Here is a 16,874-nt window from a genome sequence, read left to right on the forward strand (position 1 = left end):
GGGGAGGGGAATTCCCTGCCTCGTGAAGCAGTTGAGGATACCTCATTGAATGTTTTTAAGGCAAGGATAGATACATTTTTGAACCGTAAAGGAATTGAGGGTTATGGTGAGAAGGCGGGTAAGTGCAGCTGAGTCCTTGAAAAGATCAACCATGATCTTATTGAATGGCGGAGCAGGCTCGAGGGGCAGATGGCCTACTCCTCCTCCTCCTTGTTCTTATGTACTGGTCCCACCTCCTCCAAAACCAGTCCCAATGTCCCAGGAGTCTGAAACCCTCTCTCTTGCACCATCCCATATGATATATCCTGCTATTTCAACTGATTAGCAAGTGGTACTGGTAGTAATCCTGAGATCATTACCTTTTTTATTTATTCGTTTGTTGGACATGGGCATCGCTGGCCAGCATGTATTGTCCATCCCTACTTGCCCTTGAGACCGATTGGCTTGCTAGGCTATTTGAGAGGGCAGTTGAGAGTCAACCACATTGCTATGGCTCTGGAGTCACATGTAGGCCAGATCACGTAAGGATGGCAGATTTCCTTCCCTAAAGGACATCAGTGAACTAGATAGGTTTTCTCAACAATGGTCCTTCCCTAAAGGACATCAGTGAACCAGATAGGTTTTCTCAACAATTGTTTTCTGGTCATCAGTAGATTCTTAATTGCAGAACATTAGCTTAGTTTCTGGATTAATAGTTTAGTGATAACACCACTAGACCATTGCCTCCCATTTGTGATCCTACTTTTCAACTTGCTTCTAAACTCCCTATATTCTGCTTTTAGGATATCATTCCTTGTTTTTTAGCTATGTTGCTTGTACTAATGTATACCACTGGCTTTCATCCTCCCCCTCCAGAATGTCCTGTATCTGTTCTGAAACATCCTTGACCCTCGCACCAGGGGAAGCAACGTACCATCCTGGAGTCTTATTTGTGGCCACAGAAATGCCTATCCATTCCCCTTACAATTAATTCCCTATGACCGTTGTGTTCCCACACTTCTTACTCCTCTCACATGCAGCAGATCCAACAATGGGTGCAATGAATTTGGCTGTTGTTGCTTTCCCAAGAGGCAATTCCATTCAACAGCATCCAAAGTGATTATGTAAGGGAATGGCCACAGGAGATGCATGTATTGCCTGCTTGGTCCTCTTCCCTTCCCTTCCCTTCCCTTCCCTTCCCTTCCCTTCCCTTCCCTTCCCTTCCCTTCCCTTCCCTTCCCTTCCTGCCTGTGGAGTCTGAGCTGACCACCTCTCTATACATGCTATCTACAATACTCTCCCCCTCGCAGATGCTCCACTTCTACCAACTCCCTGGCTTCACTCCCTAAAGGTAGGTCCAGTACCGACCCCCCTCTCTTGCAGCACTTCCTATGTGCTGGCTTAAAAAGCTCTCCTGGATGCACTTTAAAAATTCTGTCCCCTCAAAGTCTTTCACACTTTGCCTATCTCAATTAATATTGGGGAAGTTGAAATCCTCTACTATTATTCCCTATTGTTTTTACACTTAGAATCATAGAATGCCTACAGTGCAGAAAGAGGCCATTGGGCCTGTTGGTGGGGTTTCGAGGTATCTGGGTACTGTCAGAAATTTCAGGCAATACAAGACTCACAAAGCCAGTGTCTTAGTTTAAAGACTTTGTTTTGACCAGCGGTCGCTCGGAGAAATCGTCAAAGGGTCAGAGCAGCTCCCGAGATACAGCAGCTAGACCTCTACAATGAATTCTGACTTATACAATTCAAAAAAATCAATTATAGATTTTCTTATCTATTACTCCCACTTTCATTAGCTTTAAATCAATCATCTTCAATATACATAAATGAACAATAATAATTGTCATATACCTTAGCCAAACGCATCTTGCCCTCTGGCGTAATGGCATTTCATTAGTCCTTAGAATCCCATTTTAGCTAACTCAACATCCTGTATGCCTTAGTAGCCTCAGACGCTAGCCATAAAGTTCAAAGTGAACATTCCCATAAGTTCCCATAAAGGTTTCTGCCAACCCAGATTAAGAAGTCTCACAACATCAGGTTAAAGTCCAACAAGTTTACTTGGAATCATGAGCTTTCGGAGCGCCACTCCTTCATCAGGTGAGTGAAGAGGTAGGTTTTACAAGCACGACATATATAGACAAAGACTCAATTGCAAGATAATCGTTGGAATGCGAGGCTTTTCAGGTAATCAAGTCTTTACAAGTACAAACAGTGTGAGTGGAGAGAGGGATAATCACAAGTTAAAGAGATGTTAGTTGTCTCAATTTTGCAAGCCCAGGCCAAATGATCGGGATTACACATAGTATGACACGAACCCAGGATCCCGGTTGAGGCCATCCTCATGCATGCGGAACTTGGCTATCAGTTTCTGCTCAGCGATTCTGCGTTGTCGTGTGTCTTGAAGGCCGCCCAGGAGAACGCTTACCCGAAGATCGGAGGCTGAATGCCTTGACTGTTGAAGTGTTCCCCGACTGGAAGGGAGCACTCCTGCCTGGTGATTGTCGCGCGGTGTCCATTCATCTGTTGTTGTAGCGTCTGCATGGTCTCACCGATGTACCACACCTTGGGACATTCTTTCCTGCTGCGTATGAAACAACCGCGCAACCTCAAACAGACCATTGTCCGCAGCAAACTACCCAGCCTTCAGGAGAACAGTGACCACGACACCACAACTCTTCCACAGCAACCTCTGCAAGACGTGCCGGATCATCGACACGGATGCCATAATCTCACGTGAGAACACCATCTACCAGGTACACGGTACCTACTCTTGCAACTCGGCCAACGTTGTCTACCTGATACGCTGCAGGAAAGGATGTCCCGAGGCATGGTACATTGGGGAAACCATGCAGACGCTACGACAACGGATGAATGAACACTGCTCGACAATCACCAGGCAAGACTGTTCTCTTCCTGTGGGGGAGCACTTCAGCAGTCACGGGCATTCAGCCTCGGACCTTCAGGTAAGCGGCCTTCACGACACACGACAGCGCAGAGTCGCTGAGCAGAAACTGATAGCCAAGTTCCGCACACATGAGGACGGCCTAAACCGGGATGTTGGATTTATGTCACATTATCAGTAACCCCCACAGCTTGCCTCCTGGACTTGCAGGCTGTCCTGTCTGGAGACAATACCTTTAACCTGTGTTTAATGCTCCCTCCACCCACATTGTCTGTATCTTTAAGACCTGGCTGGCTGTAGGGATTCGCATTCTAATTAGTATTCTGTAACTTGATTTTGTGTCTCTGTGCACTGTTTGAGAGCACATTTCCACTCCATCTGACGAAGGAGCAGCGCTCCGAAAGCTTATGGTGTTTGCTACCAAATAAACCTGTTGGACTTTAACCTGGTGTTGTGAGACTTCTTACTGCGTATGAGGTAGACAGCGTTGGCCGAGTTGCACAAGTATGTACCGTGTACCTGGTGGGTGGTGTTATCTCGTGTGATGGTGGTATCCATGTCGAGGGCTGACACGTATTGCAGAGGTTGCCGTGGCAGGGTTGTGTGGTGTCGTGTTTGCTGTTCTCCTGAAGGCTGGGTAGGTTGCTGTGAACAATAGTCTGAGGTTGCGCAGTTATTTGAAGGCAAGTTGTGGGGATGGCCTTGGCGAGATGTTCTGGGCTTGCAAAATCTTACTAACTGTCCTGGCACCTCTCTCCACTCTCACTGTCCCTACCTGTAAAGACTTGATTACCTGAAAAGACTCTCATTCCAACCATTATCTTGCAATTGTGCCTTTGTCTACATATATCACGTTTATGAAACCTACCTCGCCACTCGTCTGATGAAGGATCAGTGCCCCGGAAGCTTGTGATTCCAAATAAATATTTTGGACTTTAACCTGGTGTTGTGAGACTCCTTACTGTGCCCATCCCAGTCCAACACCAGCATCTCCACATCATGGAAACCAGATGTGGTCATGGCTCCACATCTGGGCATGCATCCATCTTATTTGGAGTGAATAAACCCTATTCATGAAATTTGATTGTGTGTTCTCAGTGTTCTTACCATTAGAAACTCTGCTGATAAAATATTGCATATTTGCAAGGCTTTATTATTCCCTTAGAATATGGCGATGTCCGAATGCCCTTTACCATGATGTTTTGCAGCAAACTGCCTTTGGCTAAAAATATATGAAAGCTTTCAAAATATCAGCATATTTTCATAAATGACGTGGATGAGGAAGTGGAGGGATGGGTTGGTAAGTTTGCCGATGACATGAAGGTTGGTGGGGTTGTGGATAGTCTGGAGGGATGTCAGAAGTTACAGAGGGACATAGATAGAATGCAAGACTGGGCGGAGAAGTGGCAGATGGACTTCAACCCAGATAAATGCGTCGTGGTCCATTTTGGCAGGTCACATGGGATGAAGGAGTACAATATAAAGCGAAAGACTCTTAGTACGGTAGAGGATCAGAAGGACCTTGGGGTTCGGGTCCATAGGACTCTAAAATCGGCCCCGCAGGTGGAGGAGGTGGTTAAGAAGGCATATGGTGTGCTGGCCTTTACCAATCGAGGGATTGAGTTTAGGAGTCCGGGGATAATGATGCAGCTATATAAGACCCTCGTCAGACCCCACGTGGAGTACTGTGCTCAGTTCTGGTCGCCTCATTACAGGAAGGATGTGGAAAAGATTGAAAGGGTGCAGAGGAGATTTACAAGGATGTTGCTTGGATTGAGTGGTATGCCTTATGAGGATAGGCTGAGGGAGCTCGGTCTTTTCTCCTTGGAGAGACGTAGGATGAGAGGAGACCTAATAGAGGTATATAAGATGTTGAGAGGCATAGATCGGGTGGACTCTCGGAGGCTTTTTCGCAGGGTGGAAATGGCTGCTACGAAAGGACACAGGTTTAAGGTGCTGGGGGGTAGGTACAGGGGAAATGTTAGGGGTAAGTTTTTCACACAGAGGGTGGTGGGCGAGTGGAATCGGCTGCCATCAGTGGTGGTGGAGGCAAACTCAATCGGGACTTTTAAGAGACTCCTGGATGAGTACATGGGACTTAATAGGATGGAGGGTTATAGGTAGGCCTAAAAGGTAGGGATATGTTCGGCACAACTTGTGGAGCCGAAGGGCCTGTTTTGTGCTGTAGTTTTTCTATGTTTCTATATGTTTTTAAATCATAATCACTTGTTTAAATCTCTTTCTGCATTTCATATGTGTGTAAACAGATTTCTTGTTAGCTTATAAATCTGTTTTAAAGTCATTTAACTCCATGCTTGTAATTCCGTCAGTGTCTTAACATCTTGAAGATCTTTACTAACCCATTAGGATTTTTTCCCCTACAGGCCCATTGAACCTGCACTGACAACAATCCCACCCAGGCTCTATCCCCATAATGCCATGTATTTATCCTGCTAATCTCTGAGATTTGTCTACGTAATGCTCTTCTATCTCTTCCTGATTGGGAGTCTACAGTACACTCCCAGCAACATGATTGCCCCCTTTATTATTTTTAAGTTCCACCCATAAGGCCTCAATTGAGGAGCCTGCTAAGATACCATCCCCCCTCACTGCAGTAATTGACTCCTTCATCAATAATGTGACACCAGCTCCTCTTTTACAATCCATCACCACCCCTGCCCCACCTAACCTGAATTTTGCTGCCAGTCCTGCCCCTTCCTCAACCATGTCACTGTGAGATAGCAATAATATCATACTCCCACGTGTTAATCAATGCCCTCAAGTTCAGCGTTGATGAAGGGTCATCCAGACCCGAGATGTTAGCTCTATTCTCTCTCCACAGATGCTGTTAGACCTGCTGGAATTTTCAAGCATTTTCTGTTTTTGTTTCCGATGCTAGCATCTGCAGTAATTTGCTTTTACCCTCAATTCATCTGCTTTACCTGTAAGACTCCTTGTACTGAAATTAATGCCATCTGGCCTTGCCATATTCCCTTGTGCCATAACTATCTCTCTTTTCTCTGCCTTGCAGACTGACTTGATTTTTCTTCTGTATTTAGCTGTGCCTACTGTTCTGCCACACCACAACCACCCCCCCCCCCCCCGCCAAATTAGTTTAAACTCCCCCACTTCCCAACAGCACTCGCAAACCTCCCTACAAGGATGTTGGTCCCATTCCAGTTCAGTTGCAACCTTCCAACTTGTACAGATCCCACCTTTCCCAAAAATGGACCCAGTGATCCAGGAAACAAAAGCCCTCCCTCCTGCACTACATCTTCAGCCACGCATTCATCTATTCTATCCTCCTATTCCTAAACTCACTAGCACGTGGCATCAGGAGTAATCCAGAGGTCTCAGCCTTTGAGGTCCTCCTTTTCAATCTGCCTTCTAGCTCCCCAGATCCTTGCTGCAGGACCTCATCCCTCTTTCTACCTATGTCATTGATGCCAATGTGAACCACAACCTCTGATTGTTCTCCCTCTTCAGAATGCTTTGCAGCCATTCACCTGGAGTATTGTGTACAGTTTTCATCTCCTTGCCTCAGGTGGGATATACTTGCCATAGAAAGAGTGCAATGAAGTTCACCAGACTGATTCCTGGGATGGGGGAGATTGTCCAAGAGGGGAGCTTGTGGATACTTGGCATATATTCTCTAGAATTTAGAAGAATGAAATGTGATCTCATTCAAACATACAAAATTCTTGGAGGATTTGACAGGGTCGATGCAAGACGGATGCTTATCCTGGTTGGGGGTCGAGAACCAAGGGTCACTGTTTCAGAATAAGATTGAGATGAGAAGAAATTTCTCCCCTCAGAGGATGGTGAAATTTTGGAGTTTTGTAGTCCAGAAGGCTGTTGAGGCTCAGTCATTTACTGTGTTCAAAATAGATATAGACAGAAATCAAGATAGCAAGGGGATAGTGCAGGAAGATGGTGTTGAGGGTAAAGATCAGGATGAATGGTAAGCCAGGCTCGTGGGTAACCTCCTCCAACTCCTATTTCTTATATCACCAGTGTTAGACAGTGACAGACATCTCCCCACCAGTACTGTAACCCAGTGCTAAGACAGCGACAGACTTGTCTTCACCAGTACTATACCCCAGTATTATACAGTGACAGACTTGTCCCCATCAGTACTGTACCCTAGTGTGATACAGTGACAGACCTGTCCACCAGAACAGTACCCCAGTGTGATATACTGGCAGACCTGTCCCCACCAATGTTGTATCCCCATGTTGTACAGTGATAGGTATGTCCCTATCAGTATTGTTCTCCAGTGTCATACAGTAACAGACCCGTCCCCACTAGTACTGTACTCCAGTGTGATAGTGACAGACCTGTCCCCACCATTATTGTACCCCAGTGTGGTACAGTGACAGACCTGTCCCCGCCGATACCTTATCACAGTGTTATACAGTGACAGACCTTTCCCTACCAGTACTGTATAGCAGTGTCATACCATGACAGACCTGCCCCCAGCAGTATTGTACCCCAGTATTATACAATGACAGACCTGTCTCCATGAGAACAGTACCCCAGTGTAATATACTGGCAGACTGTCCCCACCAATGCTGTAAGCCCATGTTGTACAGTGACAGATGTTTCCCCACCAGTACTGTACCTCAGTATTAAACAGTGACAGACCTGTTCCCACAAGCACTGTACCGCCATGTGATAGTAACAGACTCGTCCCCACCAGTATTGTATCGCGATATTATACAGTGGCGGACCTGTTCCCACCAGTGCTGTACCCCAGTGTAATACAGTGATGTTACCCAGGTTATACAGTAACAGATCTGTCCTCACTAGTACTGTACCCCATGTTATACAGTAACAGACACATCACCACCAGTAATGTACCCTAGTGTTATATATTGACAGACAGACTTGTCCCCACCAGTACAGTACCCCAGTGTTATACAGTGACAGACCCATCCCCACCAGAACTCCACACCAGTGTTATACAGTGACAGACCCATCCCCATCAGTGCTGTACCCCAGTGTTATACATTCGGACCCATCCCCACTGCTGTACCCCAGTGTGATATAATGATAGAACCATCCCCACCAGTACAGTACCCCAGTGTTATACAGTGATAGACCCATCCCCAACGGAACTCTACACCAGTGTTATACATTCAGACCTGTTCCCACCAGTACTGTACCCTAGTGTGATACAGTGACAGATCCATTCCCACCAGTACTGTACCTCAGTATTAAACAGTGACAGACCTGTTCCCACAAGCACTGTACCGCCATGTGATAGTAACAGACTCGTCCCCACCAGTATTGTATCGCGATATTATACAGTGGCGGACCTGTTCCCACCAGTGCTGTACCCCAGTGTAATACAGTGACAGACCTGTTCCCACCAGTGCTGTACTCCAGCGTTAGACAATAACAGACCCATCCCCACCAGTACTGTACCCCAGTGTTATACAGTGACAGACTCATCGCCACTAGTACTGTATCCCAGTGTTAAACATTCAGATCCTTCCCACCAGTACTGTACCTCAGTCTTAAACAGTGACAGACCTGTTTCCACAAGCACTGTACCCCCGTGTGATACAGTGATAAACCCGTCCCCACCAGTACTGTACCCCAGTGTTATACAATAACAGACCCGTCCCCACCAGTGCTGTACCCCAGTGCTGTACCCCAGTGTTGTACAGTGACAGACACATCTGCACCAGCACTGTACCCCAATGTGATAGTGACAGACCTGTCACCCCCAGTACTGTACCTCCGTGTTAAGCAGTGACTGATGTGTCCCCATCAGTACTTTACCCCAGTGCGATGCAGTGACAAACCCGTCCCCACCAGTACTGTACCCAAATGTTATATAGTGAGAAATCCAGAGCCACCACAGTAATGGATATGCTAGGGCTCTTTAATTTTTTCAAATGGAATTTGGGTGTTACTGGCTACGCCAGCATTTATTGCCCATCCTTTGCCCTTGGGAAGGTGCTGGTGAGCTGCCTGATTGAACTGCTGCAGTCCCTCCAGTGTACATATACACAGTGCTGTTAGGGAGAAAGTTTCAGGGTTTAACCCAATGACAGTGAAAGAACGGCAATATATTTCCAAGTCTGAACGCCGAGTGTCTTGGAGGGGAAACTCCAGGTGGTGGTGTTCCAAAGTAATTGTGCTCTTGCCCTACATTGTAATGGTCATTGGTTTGGAAGGAGCTGCCTAAGGAACCTTGGTGAATTTTTTTTTATTATCATGGGACATGGGCATCGCTGGCTGGCCAGCATTTTTGCCCATCCCTAGTTGATAGTCAACCACATTTCTGAGTGTCTGTAGTCACATGTAGGTCAGACCAGATAAGGATGGCAAATTTCCTTCCCTAAAGGACATTAGTGAACCAGATGGGTTTTTCCAACAATCGACAATGGTTTCATGGTCATCAGTAAATTCTTAATTCCAAATACTTTTTGTTCAATTCAAAATCCACCATCTGCCGTGGCGGGATCTCCAGAACATTAGCGAAATTTCTGGATTAATAGTCTGGCGATAATACCACTTGGTCATCACCTCCCCGTTCTTGTAGTGCATCTTTTAGATGGTACATACAGCTGCCACTGTTGGTCTGTAGTGGAGAAATTGAATGTTTGTGGATGGGGCGCCAATCAAGTGAATTACTTTGTCCTGGATAATGTCAAGTTTCTTGAGTGTTGTTGGAGCATCACTCATCCAGGCAAGTGGAGCATATTCTATTACACTCCTGACTGTTACCTTGTAGATGGTGGAGAGGCTTTGGGGAGTCAGGAGGCGAGTTACTCGCCACAGGATTCCTAGCCTTTGACCTGACTGTATTTATATCGATGGTCTAGTTCGGTTTCTGGCCAATGGTAATTTCCACGTTTTGACAGTAGAGAATTCAGTGATGGTAATGCCATTGAATGTTAGGGGGTGATGGTGAGGTCCTCTCTTGCTTGAGATGGTCATTGCCTGGCACTTGTGTGGCACGAATGTTGGTTGTCAGTTGTCACTTGTCATCCCAAATCTGGATATTGTATTGTTTTCCTTGTCTGAAGTTGTCTTTGAAATGAACCCTCTTTTCCTTTATTTGCAGCATGCCCGTTCCCTGGAGGGATATGTGGGATTCGCAAACCTTCCAAATCAAGTATACCGCAAGTCAGTGAAACGTGGATTTGAGTTCACGCTAATGGTTGTGGGTGAGTCTTAGCATGGAGATTGAGAAATTAAACCCATTGCGGCAGCATGTGAAGAACAAATGCTGACAGGCAGTGTTAGCACTCGGATTATGATGCTAGATTATCACCCATGTTTTTGGTAAGATCCAGTCAGGGACCAATAATGTTATGTTATACAGAGGAGTTAAACAGATATTTTGCATCAATTTTTATACTTCGAACATCCCAATAATACTACAGAATACAGGGTGGAATTAATCACTATCATTAGTGAAGTAGTATTAGACAAAGTAAACAAACAAAGTGGTTAAAGGCAGATAAGTCCTAATGGCTTGCATCCTAGGATCCTAAAAGAAGTTGCCATAGAGATAGTAGATGCATTGGTTGTAATTTTCTGAAAATCCTTGAATTCTGGAGAAGCACATTAGGATTGGAAAACTACCAATGTGACACCCCTATTCAAAAAGGGAGGGAGGCAAAAAGCCGATTAGACTAACATTTATTGTTGGAAAAGTTGGAATCAATTATTAAGGAAGTGATAGCAGTACATTTAGAGAAAATACTAATTTAATCAAGCGGATAGGGGCATCGGTGTGATGAGGTGGGTGTTGTTGGGGCAATGGGTGTCAGGGGAATGAGGTGGGGGGGGGTCTCGGGCAATTACAGGCATCAGGGTGATGGAGTGGGTGGTCTTGGGGCAATCGTAGGCATCAGGGTGATGGAGTGGATGGTCTCGGGACAATGGGGATGCCGGGATGATTGGATGGAGGTGTCATTGAAGGGGTGGGTGAGTGTTTGTGGACAGTCACGCTGATGATTGATTGATTGGTTTATTATTGTTACATGTATTGACATACAGTGAAAAGCATTATTTCTTGCGCACTATACAGACAAAGCATACCGTTCAGAGAGAAGGAAACAAGAGAGTGCAGAATGTAGTGTTACAGTCATAGCTAGGTTTAGAGAAAGATCAACTTAATGCAAGGTAAGTCCATTCAAAAGTCTGACAGCAGCCGAGAAGAAGCTGGTTTTGAGTCAGTTGGTACGTGACCCCAGACTTGCGTATCTTTTACCCGACGGAAGAAGGTGGAAGAGTGAATGTCCGGGGTGGGTGGGGTCCTTAATTATGCTGGCTGCTTTGCCGAGGCAGCGGGAACTGTAGACAGAGTCAATGGATGGGAGGCTGGTTTGCATGATGGATTGGGCTACATTTTTGACCTTTTATAGTTCCTTGTGGTCTTAAGCAGAGCAGGAGCGAGACCAAGCGGGTATGCCCAGAGGGAACAATATGAAGGATGATCGGGAAGGGAATAGTTTGCTGACAAAAACTTATTGGGATGTGTTTGAATTATTCTATAGTTGTCAGCTGGCTCCAATTAGCTTTTAGTCTGTGAATCCTTGAGCAGTTAACTGAGGGATCTGCTGGCGTTTTTATGTGTGGGCTGTGTACCTTGATGATTTAAAGTGTGTTTGCAGATTTTCAGCTGTATATTTACCCGTCCAAGTTAGTTTTGTTCATTCTAACGTGTTTGAAATTGGTGAACTAGTACAAAGCTTTCACTTTTCTTGATGTTTGACTTCCCTTAAAATCCAATCCGACCTGATTTTTGTCACACCTTTCTTTTCTCCTGCTCCCTTCAAAAAGGAACTTGGTGATTTTTTTTCTATTTTTAATATATTTCATGTTCCTGTGTTTTTTAAATTCTTTAATGGGATGTGGGTATCAGTGGCTGGGCCTGCATTTATTGCCCATCCCTAATTGCCCCTTGGGAAGGTGGTGGTGAGCTGTCTTCTTGAACCACAGCAGTCCATGTGGTTTTGTTAGACCCACAGTGCTGTTAGCGAGGGTGTTCCAGGACTTTGACCCAGCAACAGTGAAGGATTGGCCAATATATGCCAACCTACCCAGAGACGCCCACATTCCCTGAATGGGGAATTTTTAAAATAGCCCAAAGTCTGGATGTTGTCCAGCTCTTGCTACATTTGGTCATGGATTGCTTCAGTATCTGAGGAGTCGTGAATGGTACTGAACATTGTGCAATCATCCCCATTCCTGACCTTATGATGGAGGGAAGGTCATTGATGAAGCAGATGAAGATGGTGTGGCCTAGGACACTACCATGAGGAACTCCTGCAGTGATGTCCTGGAACTGAGATGATTTACTTCCAACCACCAAAACCATCTTCATTTGTGCCAGGTACAACTCCAACCAGGGGAGAGTTTTCCTCCTCATACTCGTTGATTGCAGTGTTGCTAGGGCTCCTTGATGCCACACTTGATCAAATGTGGCCTTGATGTCAAGGGCAGTCACTCTCACCTCAGCTTTGGAGTTCAGTTCTTTTGCCTGTGATAATGTCTAGAGCTGAGTGAGCCTGGCGGAACCAAACTGAGCAGGTTACTGTCTCCGCTCCAGCTATACCTAGAAAAAAGATAGGTTTGCATTCATGTAGTATCTTTCAACCACTTCAGGGTATCCTAAAGTGTGTATTTTTGAAATGTTGTCACTGTTATAATGTTCGAAACCAGACAGGCAATTTGCACGTAGTTATTACACATTATTACAGTTGCAGCATATTACATAGAAAACATAGAAACTAGAAACAGGAGTAGAGGATCACTTATTCAGAAGCTAATGCTGTTGCTGAAGGATAAATATTGGCTGGGATGGGGCCTCTGTCCCAGGATGAATACAATTAAGCACTGGGTGTTTTCCTTTTTTCGTTTAATTTTATACCACTGTTAAAAGCAGGTTCTCTACTTTGTAAAACTCAGACAAATGGCCTTGATGTCAAGGGCAGACAAAGGAACAAATACTGGATGTCCTTGATAGGTATGTCCCTGTCAGGCAGGGAGGAAATGGCCGAGTGAGGGAACCATGGTTCACGAAAGAGGTGGAATGTCTTGTGAAAAGGAAGAGGGAAGCTTATGTAGAGATGAGGAAACAAGGTTCAGATGGCTCGATTGAGGGTTACAACTTAGCAAGGAATGAGCTGAAAAAGGGGCTTAGGAGAGCTAGGAGGGGACACGAGAAGTCCTTGGCGGGTCGGATCAAGGAAAACCCCAAGGCTTTTTACTCTTCTGTGAGGAATAAAAGAATGACCAGGGTGAGGTTAGGGCCGGTCAAGGACAGTAGTGGGAACTTGTGTATGGAGTCAGTAGAGATAGGCGAGGTGATGAATGAATACTTTTCTTCAGTGTTCACCAAGGAGAGGGGCCATGTTTTTGAGGAAGAGAAGGTGTTACAGGCTAATAGGCTGGAGGAAATAGCTGTTCGGAGGGAGGATGTCCTGGCAGTTTTGAATAAACTGAAGGTCGATAAGTCCCCTGGGCCTGATGAAATGTATCCTAGGATTCTTTGGGAGGCAAGGGATGAGATTGCAGAGCCTTTGGCTTTGATCTTTGGGTCCTCGCTGTCCACGGGGATGGTGCCAGAGGACTGGAGAATGGCGAATGTTGTTCCTCTGTTTAAGAAAGGGAATAGAAATGACCCTGGTAATTATAGACCGGTTCGTCTTACTTCGGTGGTTGGTAAATTGATGGAAAAGGTCCTTAGAGATGGGATTTACGACCATTTAGAAAGATGCGGATTAATCCGGGATAGTCAGCATGGATTCGTGAAGGGCAAGTCGTGCCTCACAAATTTGATTGAATTTTTTGAGGAGGTAACTAAGTGTGTTGATGAAGGTAGGGCAGTTGATGTCATATACATGGATTTTAGTAAGGCGTTTGATAAGGTCCCCCATGGTCGGCTTATGATGAAAGTAAGGAGGTGTGGGATAGAGGGAAAGTTGGCCGATTGGATAGGTAACTGGCTGTCTGATCGAAGACAGAGGGTGGTGGTGGATGGAAAATTTTCGGATTGGAGGCAGGTTGCTAGCGGAGTGCCACAGGGATCAGTGCTTGGTCCTCTGCTCTTTGTGATTTTTATTAATGACTTAGAGGAGGGGGCTGAAGGGTGGATCAGTAAATTTGCTGATGACACCAAGATTGGTGGAGTAGTGGATGAGGTGGAGGGCTGTTGTAGGCTGCAAAGAGACATAGATAGGATGCAAAGCTGGGCTGAAAAATGGCAAATGGAGTTTAACCCTGATAAATGTGAGGTGATTCATTTTGGTAGGACTAATTTAAATGTGGATTACAGGGTCAAAGGTAGCGTTCTGAAGACTGTGGAGGAACAGAGAGATCTTGGGGTTCATAGCCACAGATCTCTAAAGGTTGCCACTCAAGTGGATAGAGCTGTGAAGAAGGCCTACAGTGTGTTAGCTTTTATTAACAGGGGGTTGGAGTTTAAGAGCCGTGGGGTTATGCTGCAACTGTACAGGACCTTGGTGAGACCACATTTGGAGTATTGTGTGCAGTTCTGGTCACCTCACCATAGGAAGGATGTGGAAGTGCTGGAAAGAGTGCAGAGGAGATTTACCAGGATGCTGCCTGGTTTGGAGGGTAGGTCTTATGAGGAAAGGTTGCGGGAGCTAGGGCTGTTCTCTCTGGAGCAGAGGAGGCTGAGGGGAGACTTAATAGAGGTTTATAAAATGATGAAGGGGATAGATAGAGTGAACGTTCAAAGACTATTTCCTCGGGTGGATGGAGCTATTACAAGGGGCATAACTATAGGGTTCATGGTGGGAGATATAGGAAGGATATCAGAGGTAGGTTCTTTACTCAGTGAGTGGTTGGGGTGTGGAATGGACTGCCTGCAGTGATAATGGAGTCAGACACTTTAGGAACATTTAAGCGGTTATTGGATAGGCACATGGAGCACACCAGGATGATAGGGAGTGGGATAGCTTGATCTTGGTTTCAGATAAAGCTCGGCACAACATCGTGGGCTGAAGGGCCTGTTCTGTGCTGTACTGTTCTATGTTCTAAATGCTCAAAGAAACTGTTCCTTTAGAATTGAATAAAGGATGAATCAGTCTAGTCTACTTCAATTGTTACAAGCTCTTTTTAATTTTTCTGTTTGTTAAAGCAAGAGGCTCCCAAACTGTGGGTCAGGACCTCCAGCTTTTAGGGTCATGGGCTCCAAGCCAGCAGTGGTAGCCATGGATTGCAGACTGAGTTTTGAGAGCTACAAGACCCCTTTAAGTATTTGTGTTAGGCATGGCCATGAGGCCTGATAGTTGACTTCTGAGATGGCAGGATTGTCTTATGAGGAGAGGTTGGCTCAACTGGGTGTGTATTCACTGGAATTTAGAAACATAGAAACTAGGAGCGGGAGTAGACCATTCGGTCCTTTGAGCCTGCTCCACCATTCATTATGATCATGGCTGATCAGAAGAATGAGAGGGGATCTGATTAAAACATAAAATTCTGACAGCTGGGCAGACTGAATGCAGGGATAATATTTCCTCTGGGAGGATGGTCTAGAACAAGGGTTCACAGTCTCAGGGTATGGGATAGGCCACTTAGGACTGAGATGAGGAGAAACCTCTTCACCGAGGGTGGTGAACCTGTGGCATTCTCTACCACAGAAGGCTGTGGAAATCAAGTCACTGAATGTATTTAAGGAGGAAATAGATAAATGTCTAGATTCTAAAAGTGTCAAGGGATATGGGGAGAGTGCTGGAGTGTGGTGTTGAGATAGAGGATCAATTATGAATGGTGGAGTAGGCTCAAAGGGCAAATGACCTACTCCCACTCCTGTTTTTCTATGTTGCTAATCCAGCCTTTTAAAAGGTAGATCTTCACTTTTTTTATAGATCCTGATGTTTGAACTGCCCCAGCACTCAGCAATCTCATTCTCCCCCCCCAACCTCCTCACCCTGAATTTTCACTTTGGGGTCCCACAAAGTCTGAAGCATTAAAATGGGGTCACATTGGGAATACATTTGAGAAACGCTGTCTTAAACGGAAATAGTAAGGCTTTCTTTAATGCTGCCAATTAATCTTTCATCTCCCTTTTTTTACACTCTTTACTAATGTTTCCTGTCATTTCCTTTTTTGCATTTCCCCCCAATACTTATTGTTCCTGTCCTGAAGTCTCTAATTATCCACAGAGAACAAAAACACAAAATTCTGGAAAATCTCAGCACGCCTGACAGCATCTGTGGGGAGAGAATAGAGCCAACATTTCGAGCCTAGATGACCCTTTGTCAGAGCTGAGAGCAAGAGAATCAGCGGAGATTTATACTATGAGAGTGGGGGTGGGTGGGGTGTGGTGGGAGATGGAATGGGACCACGGCATGAACGACAAATGAAAATTCTGTTGGAGGGAAGAGCAGTACTTCTTCAGGAAAGGCATTCCGAGAAGAGGCAGTGAGTTAAAAATTAAGATAAAAGCAAAAGACTATGGATGCTGGAATCTGAAACAAAAACAGAAAATGCTGGAAAATCTCAGAAGGTCTAACAGTATCTGTGGGGAGAGACTCTAGATGACCCTTCATCAGAGCTAAGGGCAAAGAGAATCAGCAGAGATTTAGCTCTGTCAAAGGGTCATCTAGACTTGAAACGATAGCTCTATTTTCTCCCCACAAATGCAGTCAGTCCTGCATTTTTTGTTTTTATTTCAGATGCCAGTATCTGCAGTATTTTGCTTTTGTTTAAGTTACCCATAGAACCCTGTCCTCTATATTCCTTCCATGAATATATTTAAGCCATTCTCTATCTAGCTCCCACTATTTGCTCTGATTTTCTAACCAAAGAATTTAGGTTGAATCCCTCTCCATCACTCCTCAATAACATCATGTCCTGCTTAGCTTTCTCTTTAGACTCCTCAATCTGACTCTGGCATGGGGCCGGGTGGCGTGTGTGGTGCGGGGCCGGGCTGTGTTTGCCTGCTGTCATCTCATTATCCAGAAGCAGATATAGCAACTTTCTT

At 45.4% G+C, this 16,874-nt stretch overlaps 1 protein-coding gene across 1 annotated transcript in view; it reads left to right on the forward strand.

Moving 5' to 3' along the window:
- The window catches only part of LOC144492774 (septin-7-like), a 121,699-nt gene that overhangs the window by 1,459 nt on the left and 103,366 nt on the right, over positions 1 to 16,874 (forward strand). The window contains exon 2 of the mRNA XM_078211192.1: positions 9,975 to 10,077. Coding sequence (XP_078067318.1) covers positions 9,975 to 10,077 — 103 coding nt within the window. The remainder of the gene's footprint in view (positions 1 to 9,974; positions 10,078 to 16,874) is intronic.

This window comes from Mustelus asterias, chromosome 4, assembly GCF_964213995.1.
Source record: "Mustelus asterias chromosome 4, sMusAst1.hap1.1, whole genome shotgun sequence".
NCBI lineage: Eukaryota > Metazoa > Chordata > Chondrichthyes > Carcharhiniformes > Triakidae > Mustelus > Mustelus asterias.